We start from the raw sequence: 19,501 nt of genomic DNA, 5'->3' as shown, positions 1-19,501 counted from the left end.
TGCGGCCTGCTCTGTTAATGGAGCATCAGAGAAGAACCTCCTTTGTTACATGGATTGAAAAAACACTGACATCCCAGATATCCTTTACAAGGGCTGTTTGCCTCGGCATGCCTCCAGGAAGGGGGGAACTTGTGAGCAATGTATAACTTTCTAAGACCTGAGGAGGCATGGGAGGGAACAAACACCAACTGTCATCAGCCTCTGGGTTCGGTCTAGGTTCACAGGCTAGTTGTTTAACCCATTCATAATTCACATGGCTTGCTTCAAAACCCACCAACATTGATACTGTGGACTAGAAGCTCAGGTTCTTCACCAGGGAGAACATGTCCCACCACATAGTACCTGTACAAAGAGTAACTGTAGAGCTTTTTATAAACAATGTCAAAGCCTGGCCCCACAGATGTATTAAGTAAACTTTCTCAGCTCCCCGATACTCTCAATGGCAAGACCTGATCCTTGTGAAGGATCCATAGTTCTCCATAGTTATCACAGATCATAGACATCTGGTTTCTGCCCTGCCGAAGTCTTGGGGGCTGCTTGCTCTGACAGCACAGACTCTCTGCTGCTATGTGGCCAATGGGCACACAAGGGCAGTCCCAGGGTGGCTGAGCCTGGGATGGCTCCTCAGAGGCCACTTTCCACCCCAAGCAAACTCACCTTCTCTCCAGTCATGGCAAAAGGTGCATTGAACCACTGTTCGAAGGTGCTGCAGCTCTTGAAGATCGTGGGGAGCAGGAAGTTAAGCAGTGCCCAGAGCTCAGGTAGCTTGTTCTGCAGTGGTGTGCCTGTCAGAAGCAGGCGCCGAGGGGCTACATAGTGTGTGTTAAGGACCTGTGTCAACTTGCAGTGGTGGTTTTTCATGCGATGGCCTTCATCCACGATCATGTATTTCCAGCGAATCTGCGAGGCCAAGAAGAGTGATCAGAGGAAGTAGCAGGGCTGCAAGGGACCAGCATGTCCAGGAGGAACCACCAGACACAAATTCCAACACATGGAGTGAAGACAAATGGACGAGAAGCTCAATCAAGGCCACGATGTCAGAGATATAGGGTAAAAAGTACTCTGGCTTTCCAAACAACAGAAAGAAATAGTGATCAGCACCTCGTCCCCAGGGAGGGTTAGGGTTAGGGCAGTGCCAGGCCTTTCCTCCCCAGTCTGCCAGTGACCCAAAGACAAGGACAGACAATGTTAGGCTTCAGGAGAATTCCCAGTTAGGTTTCCTACAACCATAAGGACTTCTATCTCTCAGAACAGGCACTTATATCAATGTGAATCACTGCCAGCAAGCAAGGGCGTTTGCAGGGCCCCATGTTGGCACGAAGTGGATTTGGTTTTGTACTGCATTAGAAGTCATGCCCTGTGGATGGATGGCGTATATGTAAAGATTATGCTTGACCAACTCCTGGGATCTAGGGATCAGCCTAGGGACCTGCAGTAAGTGCACACACTGCTAGGCATTGTGTAGGAAAATGTAACTATGGGAGAGGATCCCATCTCCAAGTGAGCTCTTTAACTAACACTCTCTGTTGGAACACAAGCCCAGGGGGCCCAGTCCTGATGCCAGCTTCCATCCCAGTTCACAATAGGAAAATATCATGGGCAGAGGAATCGAGTAATTTCTGCAAATCTCAATAATATCAGGCAAGGCTATGGCCTCCATGGACAGAGGCCCCAGCTCAGCACCCACTCACTGCTCATCCTCAATTGCTTCCCCAAGAGTCTTCCAGAGCCCACAGTGTTTCCTAGGCCCAACCCCAAGGAGAGGCCCACCAGGACCACATAAAATACAAGGCCTTTTCTCAACTTGATAGATCACTCATGGTCAGAAGACACTGTGAAGAAGATTCTGTCTGCCCAGAGGTCCTGGGAGATGGGTGAGGAGCACTCATTCAGGTCCTATGGGAGATTCTAACCTGAACTACGGCCCAATGAGAATGCTGAGGGAGCCAAGGCATGGCCTCCCTTATGCAAGTGCATACCAGCTGTGTTTTGTTATGCAGACAAAGTACTGGGGGAACACTTGCAAGGGGCTATGACATAGGTATGACATCAGGCATCAAGACTCTTAAGACAGCCTGAGCCCTAGGCCTGCTGTGTTTTACATGAGAACACTTTACCTTGGCCAGGATATGTTTGTCTTTGATGATATATTCATAGGTGGTCAGTAAGACATTGAACTTCCCGCTGCGAAGCTGGGGGACAAAAGCTCGTCTTGCTGCTGGAGAGCCCTGTAGAGACAGGATGTAAACAGTTTTGACTTATGAATACTGTTCTTGAAGACTAAAGCTGGTTCTTGCCAGCAGCTCTAACAAGCCACGTCGTAGAGTAGTGGGCACAGCACGCCCTGGGACACTGTGCTGCCTGCCCCATCCTCAGCCACATTCCTAGGCTCTGACCAATTTCCCTCTTCCTCGGTCCCAAACTTGAGCCTCTACGCTGGAAGATATGGCCCCTCCTCCACCTGGCAACAGCCAACATAATCACTTCGGCCTTCTCAGGGCCTGGTCCTTCATCATTTTTAGTTTCCAGTCTCCTCCATGACTACTTTCTAGACACATCAAGCTTTTGCACAATGTCTTTACACAGGCACAGGATAGATAAAGAGCTTGTGGTAGAAGTAAACAGTGGTATGCAATGGTAGACTGGGACCCTTTCCACCTGAGTTTCCGATGCCCACACTCAAGGGCTGCAAACCCCTTCCAAATGAATTGAGTATTTACGTGAGTTGGGCCTGATGCTTGGCTCAAACCTGGCTAGGTACCCAAGACACCCAGAATCATGCCAAACCAATACTCTATGTTCATTCTGTCCTCATATAGAAATGGGCTAAAATCAGAGTTCTAGAGAAGACAATCCTCCAATAAACTTGTCCATGTCTGTTACATATACTAACATACTGTTGATTTGGCAATGCTCCACAAATGAAACATTTGATTTTGACTTAAAAAAAAAAAGTATGACTCAAAATAAGAAACTACCCATTCTACATTACTACTAAGACCACCTGTGCATCAAATAAGCACCAGGTCTAGGACCCTTGTGCCTCTAACACACACTGGCTTCTCTCTTTGTGCACCTTCACCTTCCCTGGTTAAGACTGAGGTCTCCTAACAAGCTGGAGGACTCGTCTATAGCCTGTGTGACTTACCTTGTAGGAAACCTTCACCACAGAGGGGGCCCACTTGTCAAATTCATACGCCCAGTTTGACAGTGTCCTGAAGAGAAAGAAAGGGACAGTCAAGTTCTATGCTAGGCAATAGTGAAGCCAACAAGCCTGGTCTTTAGAACTACCATAGCAAACTCTGCATGTCCAATGGAAGCTTTGTGCACAGTAGTGGGGAGGAGTGCGAATGGCAGCAGCCAAAGAGGAAGAACACCCTGCTCCAGGTGGGAAGACCAGACATACACAAAGATACGGTACTGGTACAGCCGGCCCAGGACAGAACCAGCAGTGGGTCTTAGGCAGCCAGCCCTAGTAGGGATTCACAGGCACCTTGGTGAGTGAATACATAAGATACTACAGATGTGCTGCAGCACATGTGGCTGGCCTCCCAGTGCCAGTGAGGGGTTTGACACATGGGAATACAAGAGACATGGTGATCCTGTGCACCTGAGACTGAAAATGAAAGCCATAGATGACACAGAAAAAAATAGAAGGAGGAGAACAGGAGGTAAGCAGATACCAAAAACACAGGGGAGGGGCCAGAACCAAGACCTTTCTCAGGACAGGTCTTGAGGTCTTGGAGAATCCTGGGAGGCTGAGCTGGCGAGAGAAGTGGCTATAGCTCTAGATAGAGCTTCCTCCCCACTCTTAAGTTTCTTCCCAGAAAGTCTACTCCTAGACTTTTTGGCCACTACTTAACAGAATCTCATTGAATAACAGTTGAAGTTGCAGACGTAACACTGGCAAAGGGTGACTTAGACCATTTACCCTCCCATCCTTCTGGCAACCCAGGTGAGATGATAGAGACGGCATCGCCACTTCGCACCCATGAGGTAAGTAGCCTGCAGATGGTAGCACATGCCTTTAATCCTAGCACTCAAGGGGCAGACACAGGCAGGTCTGAGTTCGAGGCCAGCCTGGTCTACAAAGTGAGTTCTAGAACAGCCAGTGCCACACAGAAAAACCTGGTCTCTGAAAAAAAAAATTAATTAGAAAAAGAAATAAAGGAAGAAAGAAAGAAAGAAAGGAAGGAAGGAAGGAAGGAAGAAAGACAGGCAGACTTGAAGAGCTTGGATGCACTGGAAGCTCCTGGGCCGGCCTATGCCGAGCTTTGGGGCTGCTCCTTAGGGAGTAACAGCCAGACGCCCTGGTCGAGCTACTTGGTGTTACTGTCATTGCAGAGCATGATGGAAGCCCAAGAGTCATGAGGAGAAGAAAGGCTTGAGGGATATGGAAACCTGCAGCAAACCAACATGGCATGTTTAGCCTGGGCAGATGCAAGAATATAAGGCAGGCAACTCACATGGGAACAGCAGAGCGACAGGCAGGACGGGACAGCTGGATTTTGAACACTAAAACACTTCCTAGGGCACAAGGAGTGCTTCTAGCCAGGAGGGGTGGGATGAACGGCATGAACATAAATCTGGACAGGAATCATGAGAAGAAGGTGTAGGTCGGTCCAATGTCACACCCACAGAGGAGGCAGCAAGGAGCTCTCTGACCATGGCAATGGAATGCTGTGGTGGTTTAAATGAGCATGCCCCATGGGCTCATAGAATTGATTGTTTGGACTCAGAAGCTGGAACTGTTTGGAAAGGACTATAATTATACTAGATAGATAAATAGATAGGTAGGTAGGTAGGTAAGCAGGCAGGCAGGCAGGCAGGCAGGCAGGCAGGCAGGTAGGTAGGTAGATAGATCGATCTTAAAAAAAAAAAGAAAGTTGAGGCAGAATCTTGAACAAGGTCAGCTATGGATAAATAGTGAGACTCTGTCTTAAAATATAAACAAAAATCAAAATGTGTCAAATTCAAAATTATAGAAATAAGGAGGAACCATAATAGCCCATTGGTCATAGTGCCCTAACCACTACTGAGCCTGGACACAATCACAAATACAAGAGCAAAACTTTGGAAGTAACTGAGATTAAGTGCACTCTGTGGGATCATGCCAGCATTGGTCCCTCAACTATGACTGCACCTTAGGACCAAAAGATTTATCACAGGCAAGTGGAGAGATAAGCGTAGGGGTTGCTCAGTGAGCCTGTAGCTGCTGTCACCCACCAAGGGAACAAAGACACGAGACCTCATGTCAGGGCAGACAGAGTGGCAGGGCTATGATGAACACAGAAAGAAGGAACCATGGAGATCCATGGAGACAGACACATGGTGGCTGTAATATCTGCAGTAGAAGAAATGGGGCATCAGCTAGAGCTGGGAGCCTACCACTGAACACTTAAAGGGAAATCCCAGCCAGGAATGGTGGTGCACACTTGTAATTCTGGCACGTGGAGACAGAAGTAGGGTTCAAGGCCAGTCTGGTCTACAAAGCAAGTTCTAGGACAGCCAAAACAAAACAAAAAGCCAGAACCAAAACAATGACAACAACAAACTAGGAAGACAGCTGGAGAGATGGCTCAGTGGTTAAGATCACTGACTGTTCTTCCAAAGGTCTCGAGTTCAAATCCACGCAACCACATGGTGGCTCACAACTATCTGTAATGGGATCTGACGCCCTCTTCTGGTGTGTTTGAAACATGGCAACAGTGTAATTCATATATGAAATAAATAAATCTTTAAAATAAATAAATAAACAAATTTTAAAAAAAAGAGAGAAAAAAACAACCAAGTGAAGACAGACCGAAGGTAGCCTTGATGCGAAGACCAAAAATGGAAGGAAGGTAGTCATAGAGAGGCTCTAGACCAACCCTGGGCCACACTGTAGACAATCTACTTCCACTCTGCAGGAAAAAGAAACGCATGCAGCAACCAGGCTATGAGTGCAGTCGGGCTCCTACGTACGAGAGAGGCACGATGATGAGGAAGGGCCCATTGATGCGTTTGTGCTCCATGAGGTATGTGATGAGCGCGATGGTTTGGATAGTCTTCCCCAGCCCCATCTCATCAGCCAGGATGCCGTTCAGGTTGTTGTTATACAGGGACACCAGCCACTCCAAACCCTTGATCTGAAAGGGCAAAAATGTAAGGACCAAGTCCAAACAACAAATATGCTGCCTGTGACTACCCTACAAGGTACTGTGCCCTGGACTACCCTTTTTCCTGGTGTGCTTACTTCCAGCCATACTTACTGTGAAAACACAGGTGACTGTGCTAAAAATGACTCTCTATATAATATTTTTGCTTTATTTGCTTATTTTAACAAAAGCATTTACCATCACCTGACAATAATGTAACAACAAAAGAATATGACTACATGTTTCGTGACATATTCCCAACAGAGACACCTTCTCCACGTCCCACTTCTCCACCTCTGCTGGGCTCTCCTGTTTCCTTGGCTTTGCTCTAGACTGTATCTTTTCTGGACCATATACTGTGCTCACCAAACACTAACCCATTCCTTACTGCTCATTCAATCACCCATAAAGCACTCATAATTCCACAGCTTTCACGAGTGTCTGAAGATGCGGCTGGTGGCCTTCCTATTACGTGCTGGCTCTGCCCAAAGCACAACATGGTGGAAGTCACAGAAACCATGCAAATGAAATGCCACCTCAGAAACTGCCCTATTTTTTACTAAATATATTTTAATTGTTTTAGACTAACTTATTTCATTATTCTATGTCTCAATATTTTGCCTACAGGTGCCACAGGTTGGTCCCCATTGAGGATGTGGGAAATCATTAGATAAGATACCCTGGGCTGGAGAGATGGCTCAGTGGTTAAGAACACTGACTGCTCTTCCAGAGGTCCTGAGTTCAAATCCCAGCAATCACAGGACAGCTCACAACCATCTGTAATGGGATCTGATGCCCTCTTCTGGTGTGTCTGAAGACAGTGACAGTGTACTTAAATATAATAAATAAATAAATCTTTAAAAAAAAAAAAGGGATACCCTGAGATTGTACTTACAGATTTGAGCCACCACAGTGGGTGCTGGTGCTGAGAATCAAACCCTGTCTTAAGACAGGCTTCAGTGCATGGGTTAGGAGAGGAAGAAGAGCTCAGAAGACAGATGTGCTAGGTAAAGAGACCTGAATGGCTCTCAAGTATAGGCATGGGTCACCTAAAGGTTCTGTTTTTAATGTGTATGGTGTATGGGCCACGTATGCATATATATATATATATATATATATATATATATATATATATATACACACACACACACACACACACACACACACATATATATATATATATATGAATGTTGAAGCTAGATGTTGTTTATCAGTGTTCCTTGATTACTCCCAATTTCTTCAATATTTACTGAGGCAGGATCTCTCTCATTGAATCCAGAGCTCTATAATCTGATAAGTCTAGCTAACATGTTTGCCTGGAGATACTGTCTCCACCTCGAGTGCTAATACTACAGGAAGTCACTCCTACCTGCCTCCCTTTCATGTGAGTTCTAGAGATCTGAATTATGAGTGTGTGTGTGTGTGTGTGTGTGTGTGTGTATCTATCTATCTATCTATCTATCTATCTATCTATCTATCTATCTATCTATCTATCTATCTATCTATCTAGGGTTTCTCTGTATATAGCCTTGGTTGTCCTGGAACTCACTCTATAGACCAGGCTGACCTGCAACTCAAAGAGATCTGTCTGACTCTGTCTCCTGGGTGCTGAAATTAAAAGCGTGCACCATCACACCCAGCTCAGAGTTCTTTTTCTAATGGAGGATTTTCCAAAGTGTGGGAGCTTTCTAATTGAATATAACACAAGGAAAGAAAAATCTGTGAATTGTCTTTACACAGTCCTCAAGAGAAGAGACATGACTGTAAGACATGGAATAAGAACATTTCCCAGCCAAGCTGGGAGCATGAAAAGCCATGGTCTTTTCACCCTCATAGAAAACCCTCCCACAGGAAAGGCCATTCCTCTGCTCCCAGAAGAAAGTCAGAGTTCCAGGTAATTTCAGATCTGACTCATGTTGCAGAGCATCTACGTGAGGTCCTGTGCCCGTACAAAGAGGCTGAGACGGGGCCTAAGTCCTTTGTGCATACAATGCTGCCTGGCACCTGGCAGCTTACTTAAGTTTAAATGCCTTCTGACAGCCAACAGAGTTGACCATAGCTGCTTTACAGACAGAAACTATCTTGGTGTATGTAGTGTTATACACCTTTTATCAGGCAGAGACAGATGAATCTCTGCTGATTTTGAGGCCAGTTTGGTCTACATAGCAAGTTCAAATCCATCCTGGAATATACTATAAGACCCTGTCTCAGAGGAGACAAAAGCAAAACCAGATGGGAAAATTGTGGCTCTTCAGGAAAAATAAGTGTTGCCTAAGTCCAACCACCAGCCATCTGGCCTCCCAGCTGCTTCTTGTCTTACCTGGTACTGTTTGAGGACACCGTTGACCATGAGGGCTGACTGCTTATCTACTCTTTCTGTGACAGCATGGGCCACAGCATAGTAGGACTGCAGGCCACGAGCAAGGGCCTGGGACACGCCGTACTCATCATCCACATCTTGCTTGGCGTTCCTGGAGGGAGCACATGCTATATGAGGACACAGGCTCCTGTCTGTGACAATGTACTGCCATTAGCTTGCATCAGCTGCTTCTGCCTGTGACTTACAAACTGCAGGGGACAGAGGTGGGAACCACAGCACAGGTAGCAGCTGATTCTAACCCAAGAAGGACCAGATAATTATCCCTGAGATAGGTTTCAAGCCCATAAACAGGAGCTAGCTTGGTTCCTGCCACACCCTGTGACAGAATGGGCACACCCAGCACACTGAGCTGCACAGACAGCAGCACCGTCTGTAACTGGACAGCTCTGACACAATCTAAGCTCATTTTGCTGCTGGTTTTTAAGATTATCTTGAAACAGGGTCTCAATATGTGGCCCTAGTTGATTTTGAATCTGTCATTCTCCTGCCTAAAAGTCACCCACTTCAGGACCTGGCTCAAGAATTTTTCTTCATTCAGCTTTCTGAGGTTTTAGAACACCATTTATTTGTGTAGAAGTGTAGACATGCCACCACTGACATCTGGGAGTCTAAGTTGGCTCTTTGCTTCTACCATGTGAGCTTTGGGGACCAAATTCAGATTATCAGGCTTGGCATCAGCCACCACTACCAGCAAAGCCAGCTCACTTTTAACTTTTTTTTTCTAATGCCAGGGTCTCACTGTTGTAGCCATGGATGGTCTAAAACAAGCTACATAGACCACACTGGCCTTGAATCTTGCCTCTACCTCCTAAGCACTGGAATTAAAGGAGTTCTCTTTATTCCTGGCTCAATAATTCTTGTTTTTCTTTTTAAAAAGATTTTATTTTTAATTATGTGTCTATGTAGCAGAGGGGCACTATGTTTACGAGTAAAGGTGTCCTCAAAGGCCAAAAGGTAGCATTGGATCCCCTGTAGCTAATGTTACAAACTGTGAACCAGTTAGCACTGGTACTGCAAGAGTGGACCCTTTCTTTTTTTTCCATACGGGGTTTCTCTGTGTAGCTCTGGCTGTCCTGAAACTTGCTCTGTAAACCAAGCTGTCCTTGAACTCAGAAATCTGCCTGCCTCTGACTCCCAAGTTAAAGGTATGCACAATTACTGCCCAGCAAAGCCTCTCTTTTTTCTCATAATTATAAACTTAATGGTGTATAAGGGATACATGCATGTGTCAGTGAGTATATGGGTTTTAGGAAAATGAACTTAGGTTGTTAAGGATTGGCTGTGAGTTTACCAGAGAAGCCATCTCAATGGCTATTTATTTCCCATTAAAAAAATCATTTAAGGAGTTGGAGAGATGGCTCATTGGTTAAGAGCAGTAACTGCTGTTCTTCCAGAGGTCCTGAGTTCAATTTCCAGCAACCACATGGTGGCTCACAACCATCTGAAATAGGATGCAATACCTTATTCTGGTGTGTCTGAAGACAGCCACAGTGTACTTACTCATCATACATAAACTAAGTTAATCTTTAAAAAAAAGTCATTTAAATTGGCATTGTTATAGTCACATATAACTCCAGCATTCAGGAAGTAAAATAACTTCAGGATTGAAACCAGCCTAGACTATAGGATGAGGCCCAATCTTAAAATTGAAAAATAAATAAGTAAAACAAAGTAAGACATAGGGGCACATGTTTTTGATCCCAGCACTCAGAATCTCTTACCTATTTTATGTGTACGAATATTTGCTATTATGTATGTATGTGTACTATGTGTGTGTCTGGTACCCACGAAGCTAAAGGATTCCTTGGAGCTAGAGTTATAGATTGTTGAAGTCACCATGTGGGTGCTGGGAACTGAATCCATGGCCTCTACAAAGGCATCAAGTGCTCTTAACCTTATTAAACCACCTCTCCAGTCCCTGAGATTGAGTATTTCTTTTTTTATTGCTGTTTTTTGAGAGAGGGATTCTCTGTGTAGCCCTGGATGTCCTGAAACTCACTCTGTAAACCAGGCGACACTGGATTGCTGGGATTAAAGGCATGAGCCAGGGTGAACATTTTTATTTGAAATTCTTATGTGTTTGAGATTTTGGGAGTTTTTCAGTTGGTGGAATATCTATAGAGATCTTAATTTAATTATTCCCAATCAGAAAATAAAAACTGCTGTGAAAATTGAAACATTTGGAATTTAAAGCATTTCAGATTTTAGATTTTCAGATTTAAATAACTCAAGACTTTATCTTATTTCTCTGTAATGGTCTTCCAACAACTTCTTACCACAAAGATCAAATCAACACATTAAATTTTAACTGTGGTTTCAAGAGCAAAATGTCTGTATGCACAGCCCCGGTGGTGAGCAGAGATCAGAGAACAGAGCATCGGCTATAACTCTCGACATCTGCAGACATGAGGCCATCCCCTGGAGAGATGTTTGGTGAGAAGCTACGCACACCATAATGCCTGGATGTATGTTTGCAAACAAAACAAAAACAAAGAGAATGCAGCTACTCTTTCTGAAGTGGACACAGGACCAGACACAGGTTTCTGTTTGGAGGAAACAGTGGGAAGCTGCTGGGAACAAGGGTAGATGGGCAGGCCATCTTGTTGGGCAGCTGTACTTCAAAAGCTTATGATGAGCAAGAAATCATTTTCCATGTCAATCACTACAGAAACTAATGAATGAAGTCTGTAGAAAACAAATGTGGCCCTTCAGTAGCTGTGTCAGGACTGGGAATGCAACATAGGGAGAGGACAATCTTAAGTCTGAGGCCATTCTAGGATATACAGTAAGACAGACACAAGGCATAATGAAAAGGGAAAGGCTGGGACTCTGGCCACTTGTTCTGGTGCCACTTTAAAGAGTTTGCAGACACATGGGGACCCCTTACTCAATAATGTGTCGAGCGTCCACCTCAGAGACATCATCACTGTCTGGGTCTGGAATCTTCTTCTTTTCTTCCACAGGCAGGGAAGGGGGCTGTGCGGGCTGAGGCTGTTCCTCTTCCTCTTCCTACCAAGAGAGGTGCCATGTCATCTTGGTTCCCTAGTGTTATTTGCTAGCAATCCCAGGGGAAAAGATGCTCCCTCCCAATGCAGTGGTATCTGCCCTTCCCATTGAATTGCTGGGTAAATACTTTGAGTTTCTCTAGCAAATTATACGTTCCGTGCAAGGTTACCTTGAGTATTTCTGTAGCTGCTGCTCTCCAAAGCAGCCACCACACCTTTACACTCTACCAACTCAAACAGCTTTCCAGTTTCACAGATGACCTTCCTACAACTGCTTGTACTTTACCTCCAGTTTTTGCTCATCCAGAGACAACAGGCATCTTAGCTTACACAACCTTTCCAGGAAACTGATTGAAGATTATTTCCTTAAAGGGCCTCCCTGCGTTTATTGAGCAGGTAACATTGGATTTCTACAGATCATGTTACAAATACACAGTAATGATTTCCCAGTAGTGAGCACTCTTGTTCTCCTATATCAACCTTTCAGGTCTACTATATATTCTTCCCAACTACCACAGAATTGCTAGAATGATTTTAAAATCCTGTATGTAACCATTACACTGCCTCTAACCCCTGCTTATCAGAACCCAAGGAATACAGTAATCTGAGTAATGTGGGCAATGTAGTTGGATCTTGTCTCAAATACAAATTAACAACTAAGGATATAGCTCAGTGAAAAAGTACTTGCCTCCCATGTGGCAAGGTTCAACCCCAATGGTACAAAACGTTTTTTCATAACTATCTGTTTTCCCTGTACCATGAAATACAATTCCAGATCCCTGGGAACAAGGAGGGTGCTCTTATCAACAAATTCAGAAAAGCAGCAGCTATCTCATGAACTACAGCAGGGCCAGAATTAGACAGGAGTGGGACAAACACTACAGAAGGAGGCCAGGAGACTCTTCCCAGAAAATACAAACTGATCAAATTGAAAACAGTGACTATTCAAGCTCCAAGAGTTAGGCAGAGCACAGCACATTCATCTTGGAAACGTTGCTAACTTCTGGGAAAAAAGGCAAGAGATTACAGTTTATTTATCTGGGGCACTTGAGTCTAGCCACCCACAGTATGAAGTCTATTGTGGTTGGGAGCCAGGGAGACAGACAAGGCTGAACAGGTTCTATAACCTGTCCGGTAGAAAAAGATATTCTCAAAACAAAACACTTGTGTCTCTAATCTATTTGATTATTGAAACAATAAACTCTAAAGAAATGGGAATTTTCCTAGAAATATCATGTTAGAAGAAAACAGTACCAGCCACCAAGAGCAATGAGTTTCTCAGAAAAAGATCTGAAACAAGTCTAGTAATTGTCAGACCACCTGACAGGATGAGACAGAAACCCAGACAATGGTGGGTCAGTGAAGGGTGGGGACACACCTTGATAAGCACTGATCAATGTGCGCAACCTTGGTCCTTTAAATTCTGATCTCACGTCAGGATCCTGAACAGATTTGAGGAGGCTCCTGGTTCTGTTGTCCCCTTCTAAATGTGGCCACATTGAATAAATCCTTTTCTGCTGTTCAGTTTTGACATGGTTCTTTTAATTGGCTTATTGAGGTTGGGTGGCTAAAACTAACTTGAAGCACAAGTTATGACCCCAAGTTTGAGAGCATTTCTAACATTTGCCTACCTCAGGGCAAAAATGGTGGCAATCCCAGACAAGGTGCTGGTACATGCTGCTACTACTAGTGAAGATGTGCATGTGACTGGGGGAGCTGGACACATGCAGAGACCAGAAAGGGCCCTGGAATACACTATCTTAGGCAGACATGAAAACAACCTTTATCTGGAACGTACAAAAAGCCACAACAGGACACAAATGACTCACTGGTTCAGTTGTTTGCATATTTTCTGCCACATTATTAAAGGATCCATCACTTGTAAGTGGCAGAGAAACAGGGTCTTTTCATAGGGAACCAGGGTTCAAGTAAAAAATCAAGTGCCAAGTGGCAATGCCCCCCATGAAGAAGAGCTCCTAGAGTGACCTCAGGGATGATATATACCTTAGACATCTGCCACTGGCTGCTTAGCCTGGGAACATCCTAACAACAACTAGAGTCATGGAGGGAAAAGATATCAACTGAGGTGACATCAGATTGTCCTGTGGCCAAGTCTGTGGGATAGTTTTCTTGATTACTGATTGATGTGGGAGGTCTCAGCCACTGTGGGTCATGCCACCCTGAGGGCAGGTGGCATGAAGGTGGCTCTGAATAGGAGCCTGGAAGCAAGCCAGTAAACAGGGATCTTCTGTGGTCCTGCTTCAGTCCTCTTGAATTCCTACCCTGAATCCCCTCAGTGATGGGTTGTGGCCTGGGAGTAGTAAGATCAAATAAACCCTTTCCTCCCCAATTGCTTTAGATCATGGTGTTTGCTACAGCAACAAAGAATCCTAACTAAGACAGCTACAGTCCTGGATGGGGAGGGGTCATAATCCTTCAAAAGAGCTAATTGGGAGATCTCTGAGTTTGAGGCCAGTATGGTCTAAATACCCAGTTCTAAGGAAGCCAGGGCTACATAGTGAGACCTTATCTCTAAATAACAGAATAAGGGCTGGAGAGATGGCTCAATGGCTAAGAGCACATTGGCTGCTCTTCCAGAGGTCCTGAGTTCAAATCCCAGCAACCACATGGTGGCTCACAACCATCTGTAATGAGATCTGGTGCCCTCTTCTGATGGGTCTGAAGACAGCTACAATGTACACATATAAATAAAAATTAATAAAAAAAAACAAAACAAAACAAAAAATTAACAAAGAACTAAACAAATAAGAAAAAAAGACACTCGGCTATTACTGCCTCTTCAAAGATACCTGTCCACTTTCTAGTCAGACAAAACAAGAAGCATAAATATCAAGAGAGCATTGTGTGGTTCTCGTTCTCTTGTGCTGCCCCGCCCCACGATCCCTCCTCTTGCCCTTCCCTTCCCTCCTCTCCCTCCACATGCTCATGACCGGCCTCTACTCCTCTACTCCTTCCTCTACTCCCTCTCTGCCTCTACTACCCTCTTAACTCCCCCATGACCTAAATAAACTCCATTCTACACCAGAGAGAGAGAGAGAGAGAGAGAGAAAGAGAGAGAGAGAGAATTGTGTGGATTCTACTAAAAAACCAAAGACAGATAATCTATAAGGCAAAAGAGACAAGCAAAACTATAAGTTAACAAGATGGTAAAAGGAGGTTAAAATCTTATCTGAAACAACTGGCAAACAAGAAAGCTGCAACAAGTCCCGAGTAGCTAAGAGCATATACGACCTTGCAAAAGAACCAGGTTCGCTTCCCAGCACCCATGCCAGGCAGCTCACAATGGCCTGGAAGCTTCAGCTCCAGGGGATGAGCTATATTCTTTTGGCTTCTGCAGGCACCTGCACTCATGCACGAATACAGAGACAAACAAGCATGCACAGAAACAAAAACAAACTAAAGTAAAAGGACCACTAAGGTGAGAATCAATGTTCAAACTGCCAAAAAGGGTGGGACAAAGAAAGAGAATGGTCAACCAAGACACCTTCAACTAGTGTCCTCCCGACATACAAAAATACCCCAGAAAAACAGATTGAGGAGCATCTGTTGCTGGCAGACAGACTTTATAAGATTTTTCTAAGAGGGCTGGCATGTGGTTCAGCGGTAGAGCACCTGCCTGTCTGTATAAAGACATGGAACCAAACCAAAAGGACATGCTACCAGATAATTTAAATCCATGTGGGGAAACATCACCTGAAGAGACAACAGCGATGGCTCTGAGGTTGAGAGCCTGCTGCACTCATGAGAGCTTGTCATGCAAAAAACCTTGCAACTCCAGGAATTTGATACCCTCCCTCTTCAGAACTCTGCATGCACACACATGTATACACTCACACAAACACACGATAAAACAAATCTTTGGAAAATTCTAAAAGAGAATCAGAAATGGTACATACACACATTAGTGTAAACCACTATAAAAACACTTTCACTTACTATTTCTACCCTAACATCTTCCAAAGTGTTGAGAGTGCATAATGCATTAATTTAAAGAATCTCAATCTCAGCACTCAGGAGGTTGAGGCAGGAGAATCATAGGTTCATAATCATTGGGGTGTCATATTTCCTGTGGCTGAACTATTAGGACACTATCTCAAAAATCCAACTGAGCTGGCAGTGGTGGCACACGCCTTTAATCCCAGTACTTAGGAGGCAGAGGCAGGCAGAGCTCTGTGAGTTCAAGACATGATCTACAGAGTGAGGACAGCTAGGGCTACAAAAAACCAAACAAGCAAACAAACCCAACTTAAAAATATGTAATGGAGTAAGATGCCTACTGTATCTATGTGACTATAAAGAAATTACTACTTAAATGTATAGCCCAACAAACATTTACAGTAAAGGTTAAGTCAGCAAACTTAAAAACAAAAACAAAATCCACCACACCAAACCAAACACAACAACAAACAAAACAGAAAAAGACTGTGTATGGGGGTGGGGGGAGAAAGAAAGGGAGGGAGGGATGGTAAAGCCACACTTCTGGCTGGAGGACCGCCATGGTCAAGGCAGCCTGGAATACAGAGCAAAAGTGCCTCAAATGCTCACCTCTGCATACATTCATACAGAGAGAAGAAGAAATTAATAACCAATAGCACAGTGGTATTGTAAATGCTACCATATCTATAGCCTATAAGTATTATTTCTGGAGCTCACAGTAAGAGAGATCTAGATCTGACTGCTGAAAGATGTCCACCCATTTCCACATACACACAGCACACATGCCTACCTTCACCCACACATGTACACGTGATAACAGATCTTAGAGGAAGTTTTAAAAAAGTATTTCAGATCGGATGACAACAAAATTAATTAAAATATTAGGATTCTGGGTTCGGATCCCCTTTGTGCATCATGTGTATGTGTGCATACTTTTGCTTCCAATAAAACTTTCCTGAGTGCCAAAGATACAAGTATAAAACAGTGGCTGGAGCTGCGGCTCAGTGGTATAGAGTACTTCCCTTGATTATGTGAGGCCTTATTTCAACCACAGTATCAAAAGCAAAAACACTGGAGAAGGCAAAGGCAGGTGGATCTCTAAGTTCAAGACCAGCCTGAGCTACAAAGCCAGCTCTAAGACAACGAAAGCTCGTTTCGAAAACATGAAAACAAACAAAACAACCCTCCACCAAATTACCCAACAAGCCAAGCTCACTAGAATTACGAGACACAGACTGCCTATCTAGCAAGCGCAGTACTTTTGGGAATGGGGGTTAAAGTAGTGTTTATAAAGCCAGGTGTCATGGCATATGCAACTAATAATTACCAGTGCTTGGGAGGCTCAGGGGCGATTTAGAGTTGGGGGCCATCCTGGCCTAACAGCTCAAGGCAAGGCTTACTGATACTAGTAAGAAAAAAAAGTTCCAAAACCAAAGTTTATGAGATGTAGCCCAAAGGTGAGCGTGCTAAACATACAGGCTTAGGGTCTGAGGAGATGGCCCATCCGTTAAGAGCACAAGCTGCGCTTCCAAAGGATGTGAGACAAATCTCAGTACCTATGTCAGGAGCTCATAACTGCCCGCAACCACAGCTTCAGGGGACCCAGAACCTTTTTCTGGCCCCTGCTGACAGCAGCAGCAACAAGACATACACACATGAATAAAATCAGTCAAGTTTAAAACCATATAGGTTTAAACATTATTTATATCCAAAACCAAAAGCCTTACATTAATAATTTAAGCCTAGATTAATCAATGAAGTGAGACAAATCAAGAATACAGGAGTAATCACTCTTAGCCTAAAGAATGATAAAGGCAATAAGAAACCATAAAACACATGCTGGGAGCTGGGGAGACAGCTACGTGAGTAAACCACTTGCATACAATTGTGAGGACCTGAGTTCAATCCCCAGACGCAACGTAACGCTGGGTGCAGTATTGCATGTCTGTAATCCCAGTGCTCCTATGGTGAGATGAAAGGTAGAGAAAGAAGAATCCCTAGAAGCAGTAAACAGAGCCGAAGGCTCATCAAGTAGAGGTAAGGATAGACATCTCAGGCTGTCCTTTGACTTCTACAACACACTGTTGTTGCATGTGTGCCTACACTTATGTATACAAAACACACACTCACACACCCAGAGAGAGAGAGACAGGGAGAAAGGGAGAGAGATGGGGGAGGGGGGAGAGATAGGGAGATAGGGGAGGGAGAAAGGGAGAGAGAGAGAGAGAGACAGAGGGAGAGAGACAGAGACAGAGAGACACCAAGCATACTGGGAGAAAATATTTGCAAATCATACACTGGGTCAGAGATATGTATGAAGAGTAAGTAAGGGCTGAGAACTCATTAGGATGGCAGCCCAACTAAGACCAGGCAAGACTTGAACAGATTTCCATTAAGGAAGATGGCTGGATGGCGCATATGTGCACATGAAGATGCTTAACATCACTACTTAATATAGTAATGCAAACGAAAACCAAATGGGATGCTGCCACACACTCACTAAAATGGTCATAAGCAAAAGGACAGACAATACCAAGTGTTGGTGAGGACATGAAAAAACTGGAACCTGTGAAATGGTACAGCCACTTTGGAGAACAATTGAACATTCTTAGAAAGTAAACATAAACTTACCACGTGACCCAGCAATTCCACGCCTAGGCATCTACCCAAGAAAAATGAAAACATATGTCCACACAAACCATGTTTGCAAATGTTCACAACATAATTAGTCATAGTTAAAAACAGAAATACAAGTGTCAGCCAATGGTGGACAGGTAAATAAAATGTGGTATATTTATACAATGGAACACAATGCAGCAACAAACAAGTTCTTACTACATACAACACACGAATGAACCTCAATAACGTGCCACACACTGGTGCTCCAACTCCATTTGCAGCACGTGTGTCCACAAATGGCCAACGTGGAGATGAACAAAGCAGAGGTGAGCTAAGTGTGGCTGCGCTGCTGTCCTCCAGTACACGGGACTCAAGTCAGAGGACAGTTTGGAGCTAGCCTGGGCTATACAGGAAGACTCATCCAACAAGAGATAAAAACCAAACAAAAGCAGTTCTGTGGCTTCCTGGGCGTAAAGGGGAGGGACAGCAGATAGCCACAGACAGCTCGGAGGTTACTTTCTGGTTGACTAAGACATCCTAATACTGGTGTGAGGAGCTGAGTCACAGCTCCATGTTAACTAAGAAATAACCACACTTTCCAGTTTATGTAATGAACTATTTAAATTAGAACAAAGTGTTCTCTGCAGGGCATGGTAGTGAACAGGTATCACTCTAGCATTCAGAAAGGCAGGAAGATTCATGTCTGAGCTTCAAGCCAGAATGTGCAAATAGCAAGAACCTATATCAAACAAACAAACAGGTTATACACATATGCACCTAAAACTGACTCTTAAGTAGACAAGTAACCCTCAAGACTCCAGTGGACATAAAAACCACAAGTCCCCTTTCCAACCAAACAACTCAACAGGGAAAGCTTGAGTAGATGGCATTCCATCAGCCTAATGATGTGGGGAGGAGAACACAAAGCCCAGGGAGAAAGGGATGCAGGCAGGAGCCATCAAGAAGCATGAGCAAGAGAGCACTGGGTGGCGGCCGCACATGTGGGCACCCACTCATGATTGTTGAGTCACAGCCCTGATGAAGAATGGGCAGAAGCAGCAGAGCATTCAGAGGAGTGATGCTGAGCACCTGAAATATGGCCAGTACAGCTGAAGAAATGACTGAAACTCGCTTGTCCTGAATGGAAACAGTCCACAAGTCAGCAAAGCTCTAAAGCACCACTTCCAGGCAGGCCCAGGGCCTTGGCTGCCCCTACTACACTATGCCTGACCAGCACATAGGGCACAAGGGCACAGCCCACAGGGTGACAGCCACAACAAGGTGGAAATCCCAACAACAGTTATGATAAAGTGGCCTCTTACCTCTTCCTCCTCTTCAGAGCCACTTTCTTCACTATCTGACCTTGGAGCTACTTCATACCTAGGAAAAACAGCAGGATTTGG

At 44.5% G+C, this 19,501-nt stretch overlaps 1 protein-coding gene across 6 annotated transcripts in view; it reads right to left on the bottom strand.

Moving 5' to 3' along the window:
• The window catches only part of SMARCA4 (SWI/SNF related BAF chromatin remodeling complex subunit ATPase 4), a 77,785-nt gene that overhangs the window by 29,776 nt on the left and 28,508 nt on the right, over positions 1–19,501 (bottom strand). For all 6 annotated transcript variants that reach the window (XM_080930520.1, XM_080930518.1, XM_080930519.1 and 3 more), the window contains exons 13-19: positions 19,421–19,478; positions 11,405–11,526; positions 8,458–8,608; positions 5,965–6,128; positions 3,149–3,215; positions 2,118–2,228; positions 658–900 (exon numbers count right to left, since the gene is read on the bottom strand). In XM_080930520.1, the coding sequence (XP_080786646.1) occupies positions 658–900; positions 2,118–2,228; positions 3,149–3,215; positions 5,965–6,128; positions 8,458–8,608; positions 11,405–11,526; positions 19,421–19,478 (916 nt within the window). The remainder of the gene's footprint in view (positions 1–657; positions 901–2,117; positions 2,229–3,148; positions 3,216–5,964; positions 6,129–8,457; positions 8,609–11,404; positions 11,527–19,420; positions 19,479–19,501) is intronic.

The sequence above is a fragment of the Micromys minutus genome (assembly GCF_963924665.1).
Source record: "Micromys minutus genome assembly, chromosome: 16".
NCBI lineage: Eukaryota > Metazoa > Chordata > Mammalia > Rodentia > Muridae > Micromys > Micromys minutus.
The sequence above is the reverse complement of the archived record's forward strand: the minus strand, read 5'-3'. Positions and strand labels throughout refer to the sequence as shown.